At 43.3% G+C, this 24358-nt stretch overlaps 3 protein-coding genes across 6 annotated transcripts in view; 2 read left to right on the plus strand and 1 right to left on the minus strand.

Moving 5' to 3' along the window:
• The first annotated feature begins 1786 nt into the window (after positions 1-1786).
• Positions 1787-6925, plus strand: LOC130523712 (ATP-dependent RNA helicase DDX19A). Its single transcript, XM_057029180.1, has 12 exons — positions 1787-1994; positions 2503-2542; positions 2612-2689; positions 2814-2949; positions 3090-3182; positions 3353-3455; positions 3570-3684; positions 3780-3957; positions 4039-4276; positions 4379-4541; positions 4618-4809; positions 4923-6925. The coding sequence occupies exons 1-12, from the start codon at positions 1938-1940 to the stop codon at positions 4982-4984; spliced, it is 1455 nt and encodes a 484-aa protein (XP_056885160.1). The 5' UTR covers positions 1787-1937; the 3' UTR covers positions 4985-6925.
• Positions 6926-6989: 64 nt separating this feature from the next.
• pusl1 (pseudouridine synthase like 1) lies at positions 6990-14122 on the minus strand. Of its 2 annotated transcripts, XM_057029182.1 has the most exons (9): positions 13919-14122; positions 13687-13843; positions 13538-13598; positions 13170-13357; positions 10855-11004; positions 9303-9473; positions 7470-7524; positions 7169-7331; positions 6990-7093 (listed from the first exon to the last, which is right to left on the minus strand). In XM_057029182.1, the coding sequence occupies exons 2-9, from the start codon at positions 13740-13742 to the stop codon at positions 7044-7046; spliced, it is 894 nt and encodes a 297-aa protein (XP_056885162.1). In that variant the 5' UTR covers positions 13743-13843; positions 13919-14122; the 3' UTR covers positions 6990-7043. The 2 variants fall into 2 exon arrangements, with proteins under 2 accessions (XP_056885162.1, XP_056885161.1); XM_057029181.1 differs by having other exon boundaries at positions 13687-14121.
• Positions 14123-14587: 465 nt separating this feature from the next.
• The window catches only part of acap3b (ArfGAP with coiled-coil, ankyrin repeat and PH domains 3b), a 31597-nt gene continuing 21826 nt past the window's right edge, over positions 14588-24358 (plus strand). Inside the window, exon 1 of one of the 3 annotated variants that reach the window (XM_057029178.1) lies at positions 14588-14872. In XM_057029178.1, the coding sequence (XP_056885158.1) occupies positions 14826-14872 (47 nt within the window). In that variant the 5' untranslated portion in view covers positions 14588-14825. The remainder of the gene's footprint in view (positions 14873-24358) is intronic. The other 2 variants (XM_057029177.1, XM_057029179.1) reach the window with 2 other exon arrangements.

Raw genomic sequence — 24358 nt, forward strand, 5'->3', positions numbered from 1 at the left:
CTGTTCTGCTGTTGTCACCTCTGTCGTCATCAGCACCATCAGCTCTTGCAGACGGTGAAACAGGAAAATGAAAAATGTGCCAGAAAAGGAATTTATTCTTAATGTTGGGAGTTAAATGAGGAAGCGAGGAGGTTAATTGGACTCTGCTTTGTTCGATTCAGCATGTTTGTCTATACTATGTATATGCAGAAGAAGATGACAGAATGCTAAATGTTATTTTTATGTGGACATTTTGCTGCATGTTGGAACAGAATAGTTTTTAAGATTAAATTAATAACCACAAACTTTGTAAACAGGTTAATACTTTTGGAGGAAAAAAGTTATCTAAGAAAATGTTTCATTGTTTTAATTCAACTGTAAGTCATAAATCATAATAAAGACTTTAAATATTGTCCTGAAAAACTAACCAGTTTCGTTGCTTAAGATTGACCTTTACTTCATAGATTTAAATTTAGATTGATGTGACTGTATAAGTTTTTAATTAATGGATTCCAGACATTTGCAGGCTTCTAAATAAAGTTTTCCACTGTGGAAAGTGTTTTTTTTAAACGGTATCCAATGGTGACAGCTAACACAGGAGAATGGCTGTAGGAGTCTCTGTTGAAACTAAATCTTTGGCCCTTTGGTAACCATGGTAAGGATCTTTTGAGCTTTGTATGGGAATAAAATCCACTTTTTTTTCTATCATGATTTTTCTGACCATATTTAAGTTTTGTCTAGCAGCGTGGTGTAAAATGAAGCATTTGCTGTCTGCATAAACTGTGTCACTGATGAATGAGTGTGCTGAAATTATGGGCTGAGTGTTTATTTATGACTGATTGTTCATGCAGAGTACTAGTCTGCGGCCACTCAGACATACCTTCAGTCATATTTGGCTGAGGAAATGAGTCCTTATGTGCCAATAGAAAGTCCTTTTCTCTGTCTCTTCTAAATTCGCTGGAGATCTCAGGCCATACTTTTACTTTTTCAGTTTCCATGGATACCTCTGGCGAAGAAGTTGATTGGATGCAACAATAAACTCTGCCTCTTTCAAGTCTTTGACAAATTTGTCTCCAAACTGACAAATTTAGAGAGACTTGTGCAACCTGTGCATGCACATATGTGCCAATAAACCTGGTTTGACACATGCACACGCCATTGGGTGACAATGCAGCAGCGATCAATGTAATCTTCCTTCAGCCAAAGACAGAGTCACCATCTATCTGTCTAGGGAGATGAGCAGTGTGTGAATGCATGAAATCAATTTTGCATTCATTTAAGTAGCAGACAGCCGCAACTGTCTGGCTCCAGAAGTGCCCTCGGCTGTCAATATCTCTCAGTAACTTACAGAATCTTACAGTACAGAATATCCTTAGAAGTAAAGCACACAATAATACTGAAGCTGGTTTATCACAGTTGCATTTCATTGTGTATTTCTATTTGAAACTTTAACAGAAAAATCTGATCCGTGTTTACAGTCAAATACTGATTAAACACTCACAAAATCAGATTTATGTTTACTTTTTTGCGCGTGTGTGAGACCCACTAAATCGGTGCACAAATATGCTCAAATTGATTTTTGTCGCCACCCTAAGGGTAGGCGGATTTTGCCCCATCTTTAAAACTGAAATTTATGCCCACAAGTAAAAAAAAATCAAGCAACTACATATTTTAAGCTAACGAATATGTGGGAAATATATTTTCAAAATGCGTTTGTTTCGGAAACATAGTCAGTTAAAATGTTGATGCTCAAAAAATCGAGTAGGAACTTGCAATATGATCGGAACCCTTTTGCCTCTACAGATTTGACCGGAGTTTTTAGCAGCTGCACATGTGCTCAGCATCGCTTTCAGCACGCCATTGTGAAACAGTTTCGCTTTGCTAGCTCTCAGCTTTGGGCACACGTTCTTGTTTAACATATCTTTACTGGATTTTACGAAATAAGCAACTGGCACACAATGTCTACGGACTCTTGGGCCCAGGCGGTGGATGAGCAAGAAGCAGCAGCAGAATCGGTAGATATTATGCAACACCGGCTAATCTAGCGACATTAGAGATATCAACATTAGAGAATGCATTAGGTCAATTATTTTGTTATTGTAACGAGATCACTCAACGCACACGGTCATTTTATCTTTATTACTGTACCATTGTATCACCGATTTTGTCCAGTTAATGTATCCCTGTAAACCTTAAATCTACCGGCGGCCCCGGGTTATCGTGAGAGCTAACTAGTTTGAGGCGATATGCTGCGCCCTCGGGAGTTGTTAGCTTTAGCGATTAGCGAAACACCAAGTAAACGACTGAAAACCCTCGATAAATTGCAAATAGGGAGGATTACCTATAGAGCAGTTTTACGAATGTAAATTCTATATTACCGTTAAATTACCGGTATAAAACCGTGCAGGCCTGGTACGATATTGTTTGTTATAAAAACTGCCAGTGACATGAAAGCCATCTTTTAGTGTACTTTTAAAAAATGAATGTTTGAAAAGTAATTTCTCTGAGTGTATTTCCTTGCAGATTGGTAATCTTCAAATAAAAGAAAGGCCAGAGGAAAATGGTAAGTGCAACAAAATTCCCAAATCCAACACTTACAAATGTCGCGGTTAAAACCTGCATCTGATTGTAGGTACAACCGCCAATGCAACCAATATTGGAGCTGCAACACCGGATGCAACGGGAGACAAATCCACAGAAGATGACAAAGGTGAGTTATTGACGCTTGGAGTTAAAGATCTGCACCATTTTGCGAGAATTGCTCACATTCTTGATGGCCTTTCTTCATTTTTTTGACAAAATGCAACTCATTGCTGCCCAATTTGTTTTGCCAGACGACAGAGCGGCACAGTCATTGTTAAACAAACTGATACGAAGCAATCTTGTCAAAAACACCAATCAAGTGGAAGTTCTTCAGAAGGATCCCAACTCCCCGCTTTACTCCGTCAGGACTTTTGAGGAGTTACGGCTGTAAGTACCTACTGCAAATTGTTTCTTCATCTTCCTACATTTCCTGCGGATATTAAATATTAATTAATGACATTGTGGTCTTGATTGTCTGCATATAAAGCATCACAAATAAAGACACTGTCTCTTTGTCTTGGTTCCAGCAAACCACAGCTGCTTCAGGGTGTGTACAGCATGGGTTTTAACAGACCATCCAAAATCCAGGAGACTGCCTTACCCATGATGCTCGCTGAACCGTAAGTATGGACTGGGGTCCTCGGGCAAGCCAGAATGTCTGACAAGTCCTATCCAAAGGCTTTTATCTTTTCCGTGACCTTTTTAAAGTATATCGAATTGGATAGACTTTCAGGTGTTGAAGTTGTTTAAATGCTTTTCAGGGTGTATAATATATGTTTCTTTCTTTCAGTCCACAGAATCTTATCGCCCAGTCACAGTCGGGAACTGGTAAAACAGCCGCGTTTGTTCTGGCGATGCTCAGTCATGTGGATCCCAGTAGAAAATATCCTCAGGTTGGTTTTCATCTATCACCATCGGGAACATTTGCAGTGCCTATTATAGTGAATTTGAGTGTGTTGATGTCAATTACTTCACATTTGTTTTAATGGCCATTTGATGTTTTTTAGTGCCTGTGTGTGTCACCCACGTATGAACTGGCACTTCAAACTGGGAAGGTGATAGAGCAGATGGGACAATACTATTCTGAGGTTAAACTAGTGTACGCCATCAGAGGAAATAAATGTAAGCTTTTTCTTCAAAAACTTTATTTATTGTTGCATTTTCCCAGTTTAACTGTAGCTTCAATAATGATTCCTTGTTCCTTATGAATATCTCAGTGCCGAGAGGGACAAAGCTCCAGGAACAGATAGTTATTGGTACACCTGGCACGATGCTAGATTGGTGTGGGAAATTTAAGTTTTTTGACCCCAAAAAGATCCTGGTGTTTGTGCTGGATGAAGCTGACGTCATGATCGACACACAGGGTCACCAGGATCAGAGCATCCGGATCCAGAGGTGAGCATATTTAATGACTGACAGCTCCAGGATTTGATCTACAGCTTCAGTAACACTTCCTTTCCTCATCGTTGTCGACAGGATGCTGCCCCAGAGTTGCCAGATGTTACTTTTTTCTGCTACCTTTGAAGAGTCGGTGTGGAACTTTGCCAAGCGCATCGTGCCAGACCCCAACATCATCAAGTTGAAGAGAGAAGAGGAAACATTAGACACCATCAAGCAGTACTACGTGTTGTGCAACAGTAGAGAAGAAAAGTTCAAGGCCCTCTGCAACATCTACGGAGCTATCACCATCGCCCAGGCCATGATCTTCTGCCATGTGAGTCACGTTCTGGACACTTGGCAATCATGTCACATAGTCCAAAAATGTTATTTTATTGTATTTTTTAAAAAAAAATGCTTTTTCCTCTCTGTCATTCAGACAAGGAAGACCGCAGGCTGGCTCGCTGGCGAGTTGTCCAGAGAAGGCCACCAGGTGGCGCTACTTAGCGGGGAGATGCAGGTGGAGCAGAGAGCTGCTGTGATTGAACGCTTCAGGGAAGGAAAAGAGAAGGTCCTGGTCACCACGAATGTTTGTGCTCGAGGTAAGAACTCGGTGCCAGGTCATCTAAAGCGGACATGTGCAGCCTGTTAAGCTTTCTTCCCTTCATAACCCTAAAGGTATCGATGTGGAGCAGGTGTCAGTGGTCATCAACTTTGACTTGCCGGTGGACAAAGACGGTAACCCAGACAACGAGACATACCTGCACAGGATTGGCCGCACGGGTCGGTTTGGCAAAAGGGGCCTGGCCATCAATATGGTGGACAGCAAGATGAGCATGAACATCCTCAACAAAATCCAGGAACATTTCAGTAAGTCTGATGTTCTCATTTTAGTGCGTAATGACTGTGTTTAAATCGGGGGGGCTGGAATTACGCTGACCCTCTTAACAAAACCTCCGCTTTCTCTTGTTCCTTGTTCCCAGATAAGAAAATTGAGAGATTAGACACAGATGATCTGGATGAAATTGAGAAAATCGCCAGCTAAAGGAGGCGGGCTGTTTACTGCAGGAGGATGGAGTCACCTTCCCCTCCCGCTCTACGAGGACAGTATGCTCCTGTAGTGTTTTAAGCTTTTATGTATTTTTTTTTCTTTTAGCCGTCAGATTGAGGAGCAAAACCACGAAGGCAGCACATGTTGACACCTGGAAACGTCTCCTGTCAGACATGTGTTTTCTGGAACATACCCCATTTCACTCTTTGTACCTCTTTAAATAAAGTCTGAGTTATTTACTGTGTATCCTGATCCAGCGAACGCAGCCGTGCACACGTCTGTGGTACCAAACACACGTGGATGTATTTAGATGTGTTTAATATTTGACACAAAATTGACCTGCTCCTCTGCAAAGATATTTCCTAAAAAAGGGAATACACAATTTTACTTTTGCGCAACAGTGTTTGATTAGGAAAAGGTCTGTGTGATGGAATGTACCTGTACTGCGTAGACTGCGGCATTTAATTTGCTCCGTATTGACCAGAAGTACAAAGGGTGAATTTGGGTAAGCCGCTCGAACTGTTGGTTGGATCAGTGAGATAATGTGGAGATGGTAAAGGTTGGGTTTCAAGGGTCTATGCAAACTTATCCACCTGTGACCATCGAGTACTCTCAAACAACTGAAACGAATCCCTCTCTAACCTCAGCTTTAGCATCAGGGTGTGTTTTTCTTTACCCAAAACGTTTCCTATATAACAGCCTCATCGTGGTCATTGAACTGTCACACTCACGCACCTCTCGAACGCATTTTTAACCTGTTTAAACCCAATGTCCCTCACCAGAGCAGGCATGTCACTGTTGATTATGTCCCCTTTTTTTAAAAAACAAACTTTCTTCGAATCTCCATTTTACAATGTTATGACGCTGTGATGTGTTCATGTACCCTTTTGTGTCTCTCAAAATCTTTTCAATCAGGGTCTCCAGTTTGACTTAAGCTCAGCTACATTTATAAGGATTGTGAGTAAAAAAAAAAAAAAGCCTTCCTCAAGTGCATTATATATATACATATGATTTTGTTACTACTCAGATATTGGGCTTAATATTCTGGCTAACACTTGAAATTTCGACTACATTGAATTCTGGGCGTCTAGGATGTGTGAATAACCTTGAAACCAAATGCTGAATTGACGTGAGGACCTATGCCAATCAGATTCACTGTGTTCTCCAACACAGTCTAACATATAGACATTGTGTACTTGTGTACATATATGAAATTTCAGGTTAAAGAAATGCGTATCTGAATTATGGACACTTCTAAGAAGTGCAGAATCATTCCTCATGAGGTTAAATTTTTGACAGATGCAGTGCTTCAAACACGGCGAGCCGAGGTCGGTTAACCTTGGACTGGCGAGGGGGTGGGGGGCGGTTACCAAAATTGTCTGTATTTGATCAAAGCGCTAGAACAGAAAAGGTGGAATCGGCCGGTCTTAACCTCGCACAAACCTCATCTGGCTTCCACCGGCACTGGGGAGACTGCCGGTGGAAGTCTGGTTTTTAAGTAGACTGTTTACAGAAAACCTGCTGGGGGGGGGGGGTCACTCCATTCTGTGAAGATGCAGCCAAATTAAAAGGGAGAATGACCTGAAAAGACCTACAGAAGCAGTGTATGCAGTTGTTTTTTTTGTTTTCTGGACAGTTGGATGTAAACATCAGCGTGTGTGCTTGTTTTTGGATCCATACCACGACACCAGAGCCACGGACGCACGCGAGCAGCCATGGCTGTAGAGCTCAACACTCCTCCGCATGTTGTATACTGTCTTCGATGACTGTCACAACCTCTTAATAACACAGTACATACGTGTATACATGAGTGCGACAACCGCGTGAGGTGAGGAATTATAGATTATAAATGTGTGATATTCTGTAGCTGCGCTGCATTCATGGACACGCTCATGTATTCTTAATATGTTGAATTAAACAGACTTGTACGTGTCATCTTGATGTGCTTGGACGTTTGCTTTGAGTTGTTTTTCTCAGGAAAATTAAAGTGGCAATGAGAGAAAAATTAAACCCAGAATTTATTAGAATCAGTTTGGTACAAAATGAGATAAAATTATTCCTCCGAGGAGAGTTGCAGATCTGTCTGAGGTGAAAACTGCAGGTCTGAGGACACACAAGGATTGTCAGCGTCACTGATGATGTACGCGCCTGTTCTGACTTTCATCGGATGAAACCTACCGGAGTCGCTGTAGTCCACCCTGGTGAGGAAGAGGCCGTGGGCCGGAGCACCCAGGCCCTGTGGGTATGCCAGAGAGTCCCGAGCCTCCAGAACCTCTTTCAGCTGGGGCACAGAGAGGCGTCCCTTGCCAACAGCCACCAACGCCCCGGTCATCCTCCTCACCTGTACCGCCACAAAGGTTCACGTCAATAAACCTGGATGTTCTCGGTCGTTGCCAGCAGGTGGCAGTGTTTCGCTTTGATCAACCATCATGCAGCTCTGCAGATTTTGATGAAGCTGAGGACAATAAGAGGAACAAACCTGCTTGTACAGAAAAGAACGGCTGGTAAATGTCAGCTCCAGGAATGGAACCTCTCTGTGATGAATAAAAGATGATTAAAACACACAAATGTGTCAATATGAGAAATATTGGTAACAATATTAAGCTTGATCTGTGCAAAACAACTATAAGATTATATTTATTCCTAAATTGCTATATAAAAGACATTTTCCAGTAAATTCCTTGCGAGATAATTCTGGGGCATTTATGCTAATTCAACACATCCGATAGAACAGGAGACTGTTTTCATGCATATATTTGTTCAAATGTCACCAACTGAATAAGCAGCTCAACGATACTATGCAAAAGATTTTTTTCAAATTTGATGTTTGACGTTTTTCCAGTCACTTAAATTGACTGACCTTATACTTAAGGGACAAAAGAGCGAACGGAGTAAAGCAGGCACATGCTGTTGGAGGAACTGGGTCAAATGCAAATTTGATTCACTGTGTGCCGTCTGATTACATTTGACATCTAAGGAGTACGAGACAGATTTATACAGAGAGGCTGTTAGCGCACGGACTCCACCGAGGGACAAGCATCAGAGGCAGACAAAGGCTGCTGCAGTCCTCCTCCGACTTGTAGTCAAAAGATGGCCACAGGGACTTAAAAATAAAAGCAGAAACTATTTACTGATTCTTTTACCGAGACTAAAAAGACAGAAAAATGAGCCCCGCCCCCAAATTCTTACAGTCAAACGAATGCATTAGATTTTCACACAATGTATATTAAATGATCGTGTTTCTGAAGTGTTGGCTTTAATTTAATCATATTGGAATCATGATTGACTGTATGAAATCTGCAAGTAAGCATCTCCCTCAGAAAACAAATCTCTGCTTCTGCTCCTTCCTCTTCAGATATCTACTGACATTCTACACACAAGATGATTATTTCTGTCTCTAAAACTTAATTATATAGGCTTGAGTACTGATGTGACATCCATTCCTAATTTTTGCACAATGGCTATAGGTGTCCGGGTAGCTACATGCTAATTAGCTATAATTAGGGCACACAGTGACAAATGTTGTTTTAACAAGATTCTACATTATAATGTTGTCTCGATATGTGTCCTAAGCACGCTGTGTTAAGGATTTGATGACCTTTTTCGCGCCTACCATAACAGCCATGTTCTAGATGTGTAACCCCGATGTACGTGTTGGGATTAAAGGACTGTGTGACAGGTGCTCTTCAGTCTGCTGATGCCCATACTGGGCACCATATTTCCTCTGTAAATAAATAATGTCAGTGGAAGTGGTCTTTGGCATGCACAGTGCCCCCTGTGGATGTGTCATCTAGACACAGAGATTCTCTCTGTCTTTCCATCTCCCCCCATTTCATACTGGAAAAGTGAAATTAGTTTAATCCAATTATGATCAGACGCATTTAATTTCTCGCCAAAGTTCACTGCTAGGTCAGTTTTGAGTCTCTTTGGTCTGTCTTTCCGATCACCAGTGAGTCTGACTGAAGCACAACCATCAAACACTGGCGGTACGTGCACAGTTGGCACAATGGTGTGACTAAATGATTCAGAGCTCCGGCTGTTATCAGCTGATGCAAGGCTGAGAGTGGGAAGGCATGTGCACCAAAAGCATTTTTCTCCCTCTCGGAATCTTACAAATCCTCCAAATGAACTCATTTCTATGTATTTCTCGATAAAAAACTTAACATGATCCTAAAAAAGGCAACTGTTAAAGGTGAAAGTGCTGCCTGGCAACTGATCCAGGTTCTTTACAGGAGCAGCAGTAGATTATTTGAGATTTAGCAGAAATTAGAGGGGAATTTACAACTGATTAATGGGATTATTTGACTTCTACCTGTGGAAGTGAGCCTGTGCAAAGGAGACTCCGGTCCTTATGGTGGCTGCGTCCAGCGTCCTCACCGGGTTTTTAAAGGGCAGGTCAGAGTTAACGGCTCTGAAGCTGCTGAAGTCATGAACCCCGACCAGCAGGGCGGCGGCCTCACGCATGGCTTCGACATCCAGCTCCCTGATGAGCAGCGAAAACAAGACATATTTTTAAAAATCATTTGCATAGAAGTTAACCGACAGTGTGGTCAAGACCAGATTTTGCCCGGTCACGGTGTTAATTAAGCCTGTGAGGAGCTGTGTGCTCCTTCTCTTTAAGCAGGGTCTTTTCACCGTGAACTTCGGACTCCTGCAGCCACGTGAGGGAGCGAAACATGTCGCCGACCATCGGACTCGTGGGCAGGAGCGAGAGTGTGTGCTCGCTGTCTCGCTGCGTAAATGTGACCTGACAGAGACGCAGAGATGGAGCGAGCAGCGTGCCAAATGATTAATTCAAATGAAAATGCCAGAGTCATGAATGACTCCATGAGGAGCTCTGAAATCTTTCCTCCTACACTGATGTTTAGCCCTTTAATCTGCAGGATACAAAAGAAGCGCATGTACACACCCCTTCTGTTCATTATTGATGAATATAAAAACAATTCTCTGTTTAAAAAATCGACACAAGTCAGAACTGAGTAAAAGAAAATGTTCCTTTCACGATTCTTTTTCTACTTTGATCTGAAGATAAAAGATAAAAAAACTCAAGTATGCCAGGCTGCTCTCCTTCCGTCGGGCTCGATTACATCATTGAATGAATTTCTCAATAAATCCAAAAATAATTACAGATCATTAAATCATCAGATGGGAAGAGACGGATTCTCTTATTCTGGGCAGAGCAAGTAGAACACATTCAAGATTAAAAATGAGTGAGAGAGGAGATGGAAATTCTTTTCTGTGGAGAGATGAGGGGATCAAAGGAGGGAGAGAGAAAGAGAGGGAGATGCTCATGGGTGGATGTGAATGGATGCTCGAATTAGAGGAGGGATAACAAAGCAAAGGCACCAAAATAGAGAGAAGGAGAAATAAGAATAGGTGGAGGAAAAGGTGTAGTGGGAAAAAGCGGAAGCACCGCCAGGCTGACGTGTGTGTGGGTGCCGCTCCGCGTGTGTGGAAGCCTGCAGCTTATCTTGCCCTACTTTTCCCTAAAAAAAAAAAAAAAAAGTCAAGTGCAGACGAATATCCATACGTGCGCGCTCTGAAATGTGCTGTTGCACCCTCCCGCCTTCCAGTCACAGCCACAAGCTGCTCGCCGTTTCATCTCTCCTCCCGTGTTCTGTCCATCCTCATGTGCCCTTCCTCTCCTTTTCATCTCCTTTGTTTCTTTGTTTCTCTGGTTGTCAGCCCAGATGCTTCGCGAGGCCCTAATTTTCAGCTGCAGCATGCAGACAATGCATGTGTTTTCACAGGCCTTTGTTTGCGCAGGGCGTGTGCACGTGTGTCAGTTAAGGTCTGACAGGTGGATGTGGAGGGGAGAAATGATGGTGCAAATGCTGAACGGAAGCGTAGGGGATGAACCATACGTGTCAGGGAGGTTCCAGCTGAAGTCACGCTCTGTGAGGGGAACAGGGGACTGGAAGCAGGCTCCAAGGGCCACGCGGTAGACGTAAGTGCGAGACCGGGCACAGAAACGGGCGTGGAAATCACCGGCCACGCGGTGCGCACGGGTGACGCTGTGGGAGGAGCAGAAGAGCAAACAGAGAGAAATGTCAGAGTAATTTTTGACATTCGAGGGCAGATTTGGACACTGATTCGAATATACATGAGTTACCAAAAGAACTCACTGGAGGCATAAAATTAACACATTTTCGTTTGTTTTGGATGAACTTTTGATCAGAAAAGCTGTCAGAGCTGCGCTCAAAAGTTAGTGTGACAGCAGACTCAGGAGGCTCCACCGGGACAGCACATCTGACAGGCACACAAACAGCCGGGACTTCAACCGAAGCAACAATTTCCTCTCATGATTAAATCAGTCGCTGTGGATTCATTTATGGCCCGATCAAAGGCCCAAACATTCTGTAGTCTGCTTTGTGCACAGCAGTTGTTAAACCAGTATCAAGGAATAAGAAAACATCAAAGATTTGGAAGGAACTTCAAAAAAATATCTGTGTTACTGACTCAGTTGAAAAACTTCAAGTGTTAGTTAACTAAATGTAAGTGACGGGGGCCAGATCTGAAACTAATCTGCTGAACATTTTCAGCTTTTTGAACTTCAACAGCAACCCTGAAAATATATTTTACATCTGAAGTCAGAGATACCCAGTGTGTGTGTGTGTGTGTGTGTGTGTGTGTGTGTGTGTGTGTGTGTGTGTGCAGTCATGTGTTAGAGAAGGTTTTCTGTGCCCACACTTCTTCTTGTTTCCACAGAAGCACATGCACCAGTTCATGTGTATCTGGGCACAGTCCGAGAAACTGGGTTATGTTTCCAAGGGAGGAAATTGGGCGTGACACGTGGTGGAAGAGGAAACTCTTGCATCTACCTCTAGCATGTGTGACCCCTTCAACCACACACTATACACACATTAAATATTCATCCAGAGTGCCCGCACGGCCTCGCACATTTGGGAACTGGGGCACATTGTTTAGCATAGCATCATTCTGCTGCTCAGCAGTTTCTTCTTTTTGGAAGCGGGCTCTTCATTTTAAGCCCCCCCCCCCCCCCCCCCCCCCCCCAACAGTGAGGGAAGTCCCCACTGCAAAGAAACATTTTACACTTGAAAGATTTTTTATGTTCAATCTTCTGGCATGCAGAAGTCTCAGAAGGAAACAGTCCAATCCTACAAGCTGCGAGCCACACATTCAACACCCATTTCTCTCTGGTTGTTCGCTTAGAGATGGTTCGAGGGTGCCGGAACTGGCGGGGCAATTAAAAGTTTTAACTTTGATCCAATCTGAACACGAGCAGTGTGTATTAGCATTGCTGATAGTTGAATATTTTGGAAGAGTGAGCATATAAGGAAGCTCAGAACCCATAAATCATTCTGTATTATTAAACATCTTCATGAGGCTGAGCGAGAACAAAAACGCGGAACATTTCAGAGCAGGTTCCACATGTCGGTGTCTACAACGATGGTAATTTCCATTAAACCGGTGTATCTGTGTGTGTGTGTGTTTGTGTGTGCGCTGATGGATGCCATCGACCAAGCAGAGCAGAGTTAATCCCTTCTAACCTTCTCTCTACAGGTTTAGGGATTATTGGGATGCAGAAAGCTTCCTCTTCCTCCCTCCTGTCTTCTTTCTCCCATATGGCTCGTTCTCTTTCACACACTTTACTGGTCTACTGTAAAGCAGAGAGCTCAATCTTTGTCTCTCCCCTCTCCTTTTACCCTCAGCTGTTTCTAGATTTTCCCCATTTTCCCTCTCTTAGAGAGGGAGAGAGAGAGAGAGAGACTCAGCCTGAGCTAAAGTAGCATCCAAAAGACAATAAAGACTCAAAAGCTGAGAGCTCTTCCAGATGTTTCAATTAAATCCTCAACAAAATCAACTATTTGTGACAGAGAAAAGGACATGTATTAAAAAAAAAACTACTAAAATTTAAGATTGTAAATAGTATCTAAAACCTTCTCTTTTCTTCTCAGTTTTGGTCCTTTGTTATAAGAATACAGCTAGGGGCCGAACTATAAAAGTATTATTAGCATTAAAATGATCCGTAGATTAGTGGTATAGACACAGAAAAACATAACTAATAACTTCTTGTAAACATAAATTAAATAAAGCTAAAACAAGGTCAGACTGAAGCATTCTGACCACCTCAGGTGAAACTGTCCAAAAATGACACAGTAACATTCAAGTAACACCTTTGTTATATTTCACACTTGTCCGAAGAGTTCTGACTCACCTAATCTGTTCTGTCCTCAGATGATAATTAAGAGCATCAACCAGAATGTGAGCAGCAAATGGAGGTTTATCGTCCCTGCGCTGCAGGTCAAAGTGGGCAGAGTTGGACAAAGCATGAACACCGGCGTCCGTCCGACTGGAGATCGACATTGACACGGGATTGAGCGGCTTCAGCTTCCTGACAGCATCCTGCACACAGAGTTTAATTATATAAATATATTTAAGACATTCAATATCAGATGGAGCTCTCAGGAAATGACAAGCAAGAGCCTTTTTGATTAAATAATAACTAAAACTCTCAAGGGGGGTATTACCGCAGATTTATTGGGTTCAATAGAGCTCAATTCAAAGATCTTTAGTTTAACTGACCTCCAGGTGATCTTGAACACCTTTTTTGACCAGCTGTTGTGGAGGCACTTTCACAACACCACTGAAATAAAAATCATGTTACATAATTACACTACTGCTCCAGCGATTTTCCCAGCAAAAGTACTTGGCTATTTGGGTGGAACACTCACCTGTAGTTTGTTCCAATGTATTGAAAAAAGATGAGATATCGTGCACAATTGCGCATGGTCTCTCCAGATATGACATTTAATCATGTTCGCATTTTCTCTTAAAGTAAACAGGGACTTTATGATAATGGCTTTGTAGTTCTAATTTAGCCTTTTCAAACTGAAACGAGAGTGACAGAAAGACAATTTGATAAAAACCCAGAACATTCAAAGACTGAAGACACGCTACACGGACCTGTCTGGAGGAGACAGCAGCCGAGGCAACAACCGGAAACGTGTGGCCTCTTAATTTGTAGTCCGGAAGAATATCACGGTTGGGGCGTACTTGTTCTTTAAAGATAACGTTTGTTTGCTATCATTACTCCAACAGTTAGAGCTTTGGGCATGAAATCGACTCAACTAAGCTGAATGTTGTTATTGAAAAGATTTCCTTAGCAAATAGCAAGGTTATCTGTGGCGTCCTGTCAGTCTCATGTTGATTACGTCATATCCCCTTGCTGCCCCTTCGAATCCGATAATGTCCAGCTGCAACAAGTAAGCTTCCCTGGACCAAAGACCGATCAATCCGTTTTTTACTCAAAATGGACCATCTTACAACCTTAAAGCATCGATTTAATATCACTAGTAAAGGGGAAGACAACACGAGAAATACCTGGGGGAAAAAATCTACTCTATGAAATAATACATCACTGAGTATATATAAAGATGACTGCGATTCATAAGATATATATGACATAAGATAAAGTGCATCATTAAAAAAAAATCCTCGTTTTATTATTTATATATTATACCAGTGTTTTAGTAGTCTGTATTACAGTGAAATTTTGTCGAAATGTCGTTGCAACCCTGACTTCCACGTTTCCATCCTGGACTGTTGCAGCGCATTGTAACTAGTCGGCGCTCTTCTCTTCTCTTTCATTCTCCACGGTGCGTGTACGCCTCTGCTCTCTCGGCAGAAGCGTTGTAGTAATCTGCCTGCCGCGCACTGGGCTTGCATTTTGTGTCACGGTGCCATCAGGAGAGGAGAGACTGGCTGCTGCCCGTCAGAGGATACCATTCATCGGCCACACGGTTCAAGCGACATCCCGCCGCGGGCAATGACACTGGCAGATTGAAGTGGGAATACACGAAAAAACGCCAAAATGACGGTGGACTTTGAAGAATGTATAAAAGACTCACCCCGATTTAGGTAAGGCTGCGTGTACGGGCGCATGGCAGCGGCGCACACCTTCTTTTACGCATGATTTTTTTTAGAGTACTACTGAAAATATCCGCACATGAAGAATTTATGATGGCATCAATAGTGAAAACGATACAACGCTCTGTCTAATGTCTCTCCGGTGTGTTTAGAATCTGGATTTCTACTCATTTTACATGAAATATTTGATCAAATTCCTCACAGATTCCAGTGTCTACACACGGTTACATTTTCAAGTGCACAGTGGTAATTTTGTAGGAATCCATGTGAGAACATCTGTGATTTGCTGGATTTTGTATGTGGGTTCTCAGGATAGCTCAGTGCTGAGAGGAGGGACACCCATTCACATCTGCACATGAATCCATTTTGCTTGTGCGAGGGGGGGGGGGGTCTCGGATTTTTCACTCATGTTTCTGTGCTTTTTATCAACCCCACTGACGTGTTGAATAAGTAAAAAGTGCTATTATAATGGCTGCCAAAAGACTGTGTGACACACAGGTTGGGTGGCTTGGCTTTTTGTCCTGCGGTGTGGATCTGAGGTAGGAGGCTGGAGAGGAGATGCCCTTGCAGCTGCAGCTGCAGCAGCTTTGGCCTAGCTGGCAAACAGGCAGCAGGGAGAGGAGAGTACTCGCCCTCTGCAGGGTCTGCACTGGGTTTGTGTCCTGGGCTTTGGTCCAGCTGTTCAGACCCTTCCGTGCTCTCACAGGAGGGTGGCAGCACCATTCAGTCCACATGCCAGCCTGGCCAAACGCCTGTACCAGCCATCCGGGAGATTCTGAAAGCTTAACAGAGATCACCTTTTAATTATGCCAGCAAGTGCAGGCTGTCAAATGTGATCAGACATTTAATCCTATCTTGTCCTCAGCAGCCCATTTGCTCTTGATTGTTGGTCCCTAGCTGCCCTTCTCTCTCTTCCGTCATCACACGGGCACAATTAAACTTCTGTGCTGATCAGTGTGGCAGATTCTTTGTGATTTGAGGGAGCACTAACATTTTGGAATGAAAGAATGAAGCAGAGGGGAGACAGACGGTTACTTATGTCCATCCTGAGTGACGGATGGCTCCGAATGGAAGGTCACAGTAAGAGACTGAAAAGAAGCTCAGTCAGATGCTTCCCTTTCTGTGTTCTGGTTCACACTCCCACGGTCTTATGAGGAATGGTATTTTAAAAATCCTGCCAATGTCACAGGAAATGGATACTTTCTTTGACCATAAATAAATTTCTGCAATTGTGATGTGTTCCAATAGCATCACTGTTATGAAAGCATAAAACATGAAGATGATAATAAGTTTCATTGTGCATGTAAGACATCTATAATGGCTGGTCAGAAAAGAGAATTGTCTAAAGTAACCCATCTGTGCGAATAGCCACGTGGCTTTGATCGGCGCTGTTCGTTTTTGCCGTCTAATTAAAGTCTACCATTGCAGACATTTCAATTATGCTGGCTGGGCTGGTGGTTGTCCTACTTTTCTTTCTCCCACTTGTTGTGTCATTCTGGAAGAGGAGCAGAGTCCCCATCCTGTCTGCCTTCCCACACAGTGCTAAAATCCTCACGCACGCCCTTCTTCTTCAAGTTTGGACTTGTGTCGGCACGTGTGGGGCGAGCGGTGACGTGACAGTATTAGAGTTTCTCTAACACTAGTCCTTTTGTCCGGTCTATCCTCCTATCTGTTCCTATCTTCGGCCCCGCCTTTAAATCATTGGACACCTGCTGCATTCATTCATTCATTCTACAACAAAAGGCCTAATCTAGTAATCTGAAATCCTTTGACTCTCATTGCTGTGGCTCTTGGATGATGGCTTCATCATTTAATGGCCGGTTGTCGGTGAAATGTGTGAAACATCCTCATTATTGTGATATCAAACCAAGTGGTTCTACATCACACTGTGCACGTACAAAAGGAGTGTATCACGCACCACCTTACACTGATCCCTTTATGGCTGCTTGTCCTGCCGTTGGATGCATTATATTCAATGGACATGTGGGTGTGAGCGGTTGCCTAGCAACAGCTGCTGTAAGTGAGTCAAATGAGAGCACAGAGAGGAGAGAACATGTAAGAAGGGAGGGATGAATCTCCCAAACATCCGAGTCTGGGTCTCCGTTTCATGCGCTGCCCGGCACATTGAAATCGCTCCGTTGCGTCTTCGTACATGTTGCAGGTGTGGTTTTGTCTAAATCCACCTGTGTCTGGCAAAGGAAAATTCCCACATAGGGAATCCAAGCGTGCACCGGAGAGGTGGCAGACAGAGAGGCTGCTCCGCCTGTCTGCCTCTTTGTTGTCTGCGTCCTTTTCTTCCACCTCCAGACACAATCAGGCTGTCCAGCCAGGTTTAATGAATGAGTCAAAGAGTTTCAGATGATTGCAGAGCGGAGACGCTCCGACCACACACGTGAGAGAAATCTTACTTTGAAAACAAACTAAAAAGCTTCTAATTGAAACCAGGTTCAAGTGGGAGTGTACATGTCTTAAATTTGTCTGTATATTTGCCACTTCAGATGGGATGTTTTAGGGCCTTTTCTGCCACAGTTCTTGCACGAGTCCAGCGTCTGACATGTTTTCCTGCGGGAATCACCGATGAGCAGTCACAACTTGTCGGCCCACTTTTCTAAGAGGCAACATTCTGTCAATCCCAAACTATGCAGCCCGTCATTCTGCACTAATAAAGAGAGAAACCTATTTTCTCTGACAAAAATAAGTGATTGTTTAATAAAACACAACATAATAAAACACGTTTCAATGAGTACAAAGTGGCCTTAAAGACTGATGGTTCCCCCGTCACATCTGTGGTCCTCACTTACATCATTTATTAAACCGCCACACAACATTTTTGCCAGTCTTAGATCATTTAGGCCATCAGCTTGAGAAACAAAAAAAATCTAAACCACAGTGGGATGTCAGGGTGGAGGCACGCTTCTATTAGTGGTTTGTTCCAGTCCAGAAACAGACACTTTGATAATTAGTGTTAATTAGTAAACACTGGCCTGGAAACAGTGAAGAGGATCTTCTTCTCTTTGACGTTTTCAACAGGAAACATGTTTCGAGCCGCCTCTGACCCTCTGAACTTCCCCAGAGTTGATCCTCACTGCAACATCAAATCCTCGGGAAGAAAGATTCCAGACCACTCAAATTACATTACTGATGTCAGGCCGCCAATTCCCAACCACTCTCCTTAATGCATCCATGTACCCAGGAGCTGTCCTGTGAAAATAAAACCACCCTCACATTCACTATCCTCTTACTCTCCATGTACGGAGATTCTCCATTTGTTGTCACACTTAAGGCAACTCAAACAAATGTCCAGTTCAAAATTCTGTCCCTCCACCAAAGTCACCTTTTGTTGTGTTTACGGGCAAATATCAGCAAGCAGTCGAGAGATCATCCACCTTGAAACAATAGATTTAAAGCGATGTTGGAGAGTCAAAAACATTATTCTCCACTGACGTGACCCCTCACATTGGTTCACATTGGAACAAAGTTGATTTACTTCCTTAAATCCACAATGTGGAGCGTTTAAACCGTTAAAAAGCCGAGTCCTCTGTTTTGTACGGCTTTAAAATGATTTTAAGAGACTCACAACTGGAGAAAAAGCTCCTAATGATGTTGTGATGGGGTCACGCAGCGCGCCGACCTTTTAAACTCTCGTAACTCTTAAGAAGCGCAGAAGAAGCGCAGAAAGAAGACAACGCAGAGCGTCAGCGCTTCTGAAGGATTTTGACATCCCCGATCAGCTCCCATAAATATTTCAGCTCCCTCTGTGCGCGTGTAAATGCAGAGGTCTTGGTGGGAACCTCCTGTTAAGTGCAGAAAAACATGCCGTTCCCGTCAGGCGTTAGAGGGACTGTGGGCACTTCAAAAGGTTTTTGCGGCAGGGGGAGTGTCGTTTTTAGCGGGGATGCAGGACGGGGCACCGACATATGATCCTGCTGGTTCAGCTTTGCCGTCTGCACATCCAAAATAAATATCTGCGCTGCATCCTTTTTTTTCCAAAGAGGGGAATCCATTGTTGCAGCTCTACGGCGGGACGGTGTGGGGAGCAGCCACACCCGTATCTGAAAGCAGATGCACATTAAGGCTGCGCCCTCAAATGTCCGAGGCTTCAGTACATTTGTGCGAGGCAGCGCCACAAATACCCTGAAGAGGCAGAAGGGAAGCAGCGTAGATATGCTGAGTTTATTCAGCATCTGGTGCAGCTACTGTTTAACTTTCTGCTGTAAAATCTGGATTTCCTGTCTGTGTCCCTGCGCTGCTCACATGAGAGGGTGTTTAGCAACGAACTGGATCTGATGACTAAATCCACCATTCATGCAAAAGGCCCCGTTCACGTGCCAAAAGTAATGAATGTGAGCGTATGAAGACACCTCTGAGTTTACGCAGAAGCATCAAGAGAGACGGTATGTCCCAACGCTCCTGCTGTAGGTGATGACTGACTGGATTAAGCCTGCAGAGAAACGTGCCACCGAGGCTTCGCTGCTCCACAGCTGACTGCTGCAGTTACCACGGTGGGAGTGTTTTAATGATCATTTTTACTTTAGCAGTTTTAGTTTGACAGTGAACCACTTTGTGTTGTAGGTTTTGCTCATTTCCTGTTAAAGAGACAAAGATTCCAATTTTATCATTATTTTATTAGCTTCACACTCTAACAATGGTTATCTTTATCATCTTGGTTGTCTTCATTAGGAATAGGATGTTCATTGTGAAGTTGATAGTCATGAAAGGTGGCAATAAAGCTCCTTGAACAGCAACGCTGATGTTTTCTCTCCCTTGTCCTGGTTTGCATTAGTGTGACACCTCCATGAATGCATGTATGTGCCTGCTGGCCACCCTATAGGCTCATCACATTTGACTATTCCAGTGTGCGCCTGCTCGCCGAGCTTACCCCAATTTGCGAGAGCGTCAGTCCGCACGTGGACTCCTGCAGCTGAATCCACTCTGCTACACGTGTTGCCAGAGGACTTAGAGTTGGGCCCATATATGAAATAGGATTAGCATCTCTGATGAAATCAACTGTATAGCCCACATACCCTATTAATGCCCACACACCATCAGCCTCTCAGCCCTGAGAACCTCAGCACAATCACGTCTGCTGCACCTCATTATTATGCAGGACTATGCAATTGTAGAGCTAGTTTTTTTATACTTAACTGCATGTTTTAATGACTAGTGACCCATTTGCTGCAGGGAATATTGATATCGTCTGCAGATGAGGTGGTGTATGCTGAGGTTTTACAGGTTTTATCCTGCAGGACAGGATCAATCTGACCTGTAACCTATCAAACCTGGGTTATATTAAGGCAACCAGTGGATGCCTGATTAGTCCAAGATTATAAATGAGGGCAGAATGGAATTTGACGTGCATTCAAGGCTTTGAGGCAGACAGTAAAGCTGCTGCAGCAGCAGCAACATCCGGCTTTCTTATTATGAAGCAATTATTAGTGTTTAGCTGTTACTCTGAGGTTGTATTTGGCAATAAATCAAAACCTGATGAAAATTTTCCGTCTAGAGAGACGTTTCAATGAACCTCGGTATCATAATCACCTTTAGCAATGTTGACTCAAATCTGAAAGTATAAATAAAGTCTATATAATGTCTGGAACAACATATATGGAAGAGAGCAACAGTTAATCTTTCTTTGTCAGTCGGCTTTGACAGATTACCTAGCGCGACAAAGTAGTTCTGAGACTGTGGGAGGGTGCAGCTGCACCCACGTCCATAATGCGGTTAGACCAGCACGGGTGGACAGTATTCTTAAACTAGTAGTAGCATGTGTGCATTTCCACATGTATTGTTAATAGCATCATTTATGGCTGTATTGTGTCAGACGCATGAATCAATACAATTTCTCATCCTGATAGAGCTTCAAGCAGGAGAAAGCGGTACAAGTAGTGTCTCCAAGCTGCTGGAAGCACGAGAAAACAGTGAGTTCTTGACCAGGAGGAACAGAGCGAAGATCAATAATTAATTTCTCATTCCCAGAACAGTTCCCGAGTGTTAGTCTCGTGTTTACATCCCGCAAATCAAAACTAAGGAACACCAAGTCAAGCTAGTTCCACAAGACTGTCTAACACACACACACACGCACACTGACATCCACTCATGGTTTTCCATTTAAGGTTGGCCCTCATAACAATATTAAGACAAAGACAGTCTTTCACACACACAGATTTGTTTATTTGTTGTCACCATCGTCCCTGATTCTGACACGTGTCTGCCTCAGTGGTGTTCTTATAAAACAATGCTAACGGGCACAACTGCATGCTTGTAAGGGACACAATGTGGGGATTAAGTGGGGGTGGTGATCCCTGCTGTCTTTTTTCAAAATGGCCCAACTGGTTCAACTGACTCACAAAACGAACCAACCATGTTTCAGACTGATTGAAAATTACTGGATGGTCCTAATGTGCCTCCTCTGTAAGTGCAAATGCGGTCAAAGGTGACCAGAGCACAGCCACAGTTAAATACGGTCCATTTAGGTTTGAAGACGCCCAAATTGATGCTGAGCTTTCAAATAAATCAGCCACAAATAGAAAGCGTCTGGAGCAGAAGCGGACAGCTGTGCCATCAGATGGCGGCCATTGCTCGCTCCCAGCCTGCCTGAGGTGACAAATGGAATAATCTTGCTTTTCACACTGGCTCATGCAAACCTGCGGGAGAGAGGGTGAGTTTCTGACTCACATCTGGGATCCAGTCGGACAGCTGGTTCAGATTTGGCTGAACTTTCTCAGTCGTTCAAAAAAAGGTTTCAGCATTTTATTTCCCTTATTAATGTCCCGTAGTTACCATTTAGGTTACTTTGGGACCTATTATCAGTCATCACTTCCTGTTTATTCATCCATCACCCACGTTCCCGTGGCCCTGATCAGTGTGACGCTGAGGAGGAAGCACAGCTGGATATTTTTTTAGTGTTGAACCAGAAATATGACAGCTTGGTGTCGCATCAAACTATTCACTCACATCCTTGAAAATCTTTTCTCTAAGTTCCCCCTTCGATAGTATTTATGTCTGACCACTCCCTTGTTGTTGACACAGGCTGACTGCATGTTTGGCAGCCCACCAGCATTGAATCCAAACACCCCGGGGGTGCTGAAACCACAAATGTGATTGACAGGCCATTCACCGATCAAGAATCGGGAAGAGGCAGGAGCGCCGATGGCCCTCGTAAAAATCGACTCATTCCAGTTTCGCATACCCCAGACTTGCATTATTCTGCCCGCATCCTCTCCTCAGATCTCTGAGGAATGCCTTGTAACCAAATGAAAACATTCCTCTTTGCTGTGTCAGCAGGCCCACTCTTTCAAGGGATCCATCATGCCCACCCCCGCAATGTCACACACACACATGCACACGTGCTGCTTCGTATGGGGAGTGTTGGCCGGAAAGATTGCCAGTTTCACACAAGTGGAAAAATCAGAACAGCTGGAGCGAAAGTCACCATTAAATAATGGAGTCTGTTTCTTGGAACAGGAAGGAAGGATGGATGCTCCATATACCATCGCTTTGGTATGTGGGTGGACAATTATAGTGGGAATTTGCCTGTGTGTGTGTGTGTGTGTTGAGCATAACTCAAGGTTTCTCAGTGACAGCTTTGCAACTTGGCGTTTTATTTTGGACGAGAGAGCGATACAGCACACCACATCCCCACCGGAGGATTTGCTTCGTTTGACCCAGTTGCCAAAGTCAATATTTGTGTGCCAAACATCCAGAAGGTATATTATAGTTTAGCTTTAACGTAAGAGTTATCAAATTATTCCAACTGTCTAAGTCAAAATCATGACAGTGTTCTCGAAAACCATGAAGTCCATGTTCCAGACGCCGTTTCGGTGTGTGTGTGTGTGTGTTTGGGGGATGTTGCGCAAGACCACCATTTACAAGAATGTAAACTTGTCTCTTCATTCTTCCTGCGCCTCTGAACTCCTCCTGCACTTTCCATCCCATCGCACAGCACACATCCCTGTCATTTAACACGTAATGGGCTGCGTGTCCCAGCCTGTGTTCCCGTGGCCTTCCAGTTTATCCTGCTGGGATTTCTGGGAAATTTGAGGGGTTTTCTGCCAGCGGCATCCGGAATGTCACAAGTCCTGAAGCTGGTGGACATGGCAGGCTCAGTCGTGTTTGCAGTCGTCTGCAGTCTCCTCAGCAGATTCCAGTTCCTGTCGTTACGTCCCAAAGATGAGGAAGTGCTCACATATGCAGCCTATAACACTGAACACATGAACAGTTATTACCTCTGGTATATCATGACAACCCCAAAACTGCGGCGTCAGGAACATCATCGCTTCATCTTGGGTTTTTGGCACTAAGGAACTGTTCTTGGATTAATTGTTACCAGTTTCCCATCAGGCTGACTGGTAACAGATCTTTTGTCCTCTGGACCACAGCTGGATAAAAAGAGCAACGCCAGTAATCGACGCTCTGGACCGGCACATATATGCTTTCGTTCTGTTCCTGTTGAGATTCTGTGTAATCAAATATTAACTGTTGTAGTGCCTCACCTGGTTCTATATTGAGACTTGACCTTTTGCAGCATCACAAATGCAGGGAAAGAGACCAGCTTTGGTTGGCCTCTGAATGAAGTTTGTTCCTCAACAAGCTGCCCTATAATTAGTATTCACCTGCTTCACTTTTAGAGAGATATGGTTTATCTTGGGCCCCAGCCTCACCTTTAGAGTCTCCTTGGTCGATAAACAACTTCAGAACACAATTAAATGGCCGCCTGAACAAATCAGATGACCTACAGTCAATAACTGAATCAGTCAGGTGTGAAATCAGATAAAAGCTACATTAAGGACCCGAAAATGCAGTAAAATCAACTGAATTAATGTATTTAATAGAATTCTTTTTTGGGGGGTTGATTGTCTTTAGACAAACATATTCTGGGCTTGACTGACTCTTCAGGTGCTTTATAGAACAGCGTTTGGCAGGTGGATCCTGGTATAAGGGCCTTTCAAACTGGAGATTTATACTCCTTTTTTCCCAGGAGTGACATGGACAAAGATAAATGTGTGGACAGGTTTTCACTAAATCCTTTAATTCTAGACAATTTTTAGATGACCTTAGGCATATTTATAACAGTGCCAATTTTACGTTTGGTCACGTTTACGGTTTTGTCAACATGACGTACTGAAGATGAACTTTCAATGTCAAATCATTTTCCACGCTCCAACTACGTACATTGTTATGATTTATTTTTGGCTGATCTACTCACTGAGGTCTTCAACATACTTCAGAAATGCTTGAATAATATTATATAATAACATTATATGTTTGTCTTTGCTACCAGTGTTCAAAAATGGAGGTCCAAGACCAGAGCCTTGAGGAGTACCATTAGCAACAAAACTGTAGCAGCAAAAATAAAAGTAGTAAAATAAAAAAGAAGCTGACATTATCTTTGCTGAAGTCAACTGAAAAACATGTTATTGTTCGAGGAGCGAAATGCAGGACAGATGCTATCAGCGCCAGACATTCTTTGAAAAAGTC

This window comes from Takifugu flavidus, chromosome 4, assembly GCF_003711565.1.
Source record: "Takifugu flavidus isolate HTHZ2018 chromosome 4, ASM371156v2, whole genome shotgun sequence".
In the NCBI taxonomy this organism is placed as follows: Eukaryota; Metazoa; Chordata; class Actinopteri; order Tetraodontiformes; family Tetraodontidae; genus Takifugu; species Takifugu flavidus.

What these genes read in the sequence shown, in the direction of transcription:
- LOC130523712 (XM_057029180.1), top strand. Translation starts at nt 1,938, where the DNA reads ATGTCTACGGACTCTTGGGCCCAGGCGGTGGATGAGCAAGAAGCAGCA. An exon ending in ATCCACAGAAGATGACAAAG is followed by an intron (nt 2,690 to 2,813) that starts GTGAGTTATTGA and finishes TTGTTTTGCCAG; the next exon opens with ACGACAGAGCGGCACAGTCA. An exon ending in CAAAATCCAGGAACATTTCA is followed by an intron (nt 4,810 to 4,922) that starts GTAAGTCTGATG and finishes CCTTGTTCCCAG; the next exon opens with ATAAGAAAATTGAGAGATTA.
- pusl1 (XM_057029182.1), bottom strand. Translation starts at nt 13,742, where the DNA reads ATGCGCAATTGTGCACGATATCTCATCTTTTTTCAATACATTGGAACA. An exon ending in AGCTGGAACCTCCCTGACAC is followed by an intron (nt 9,474 to 10,854) that starts GTATGGTTCATC and finishes GCTGCTCATCAG; the next exon opens with GGAGCTGGATGTCGAAGCCA. An exon ending in GTTCTTTTCTGTACAAGCAG is followed by an intron (nt 7,332 to 7,469) that starts GTTTGTTCCTCT and finishes GTGGCGGTACAG; the next exon opens with GTGAGGAGGATGACCGGGGC.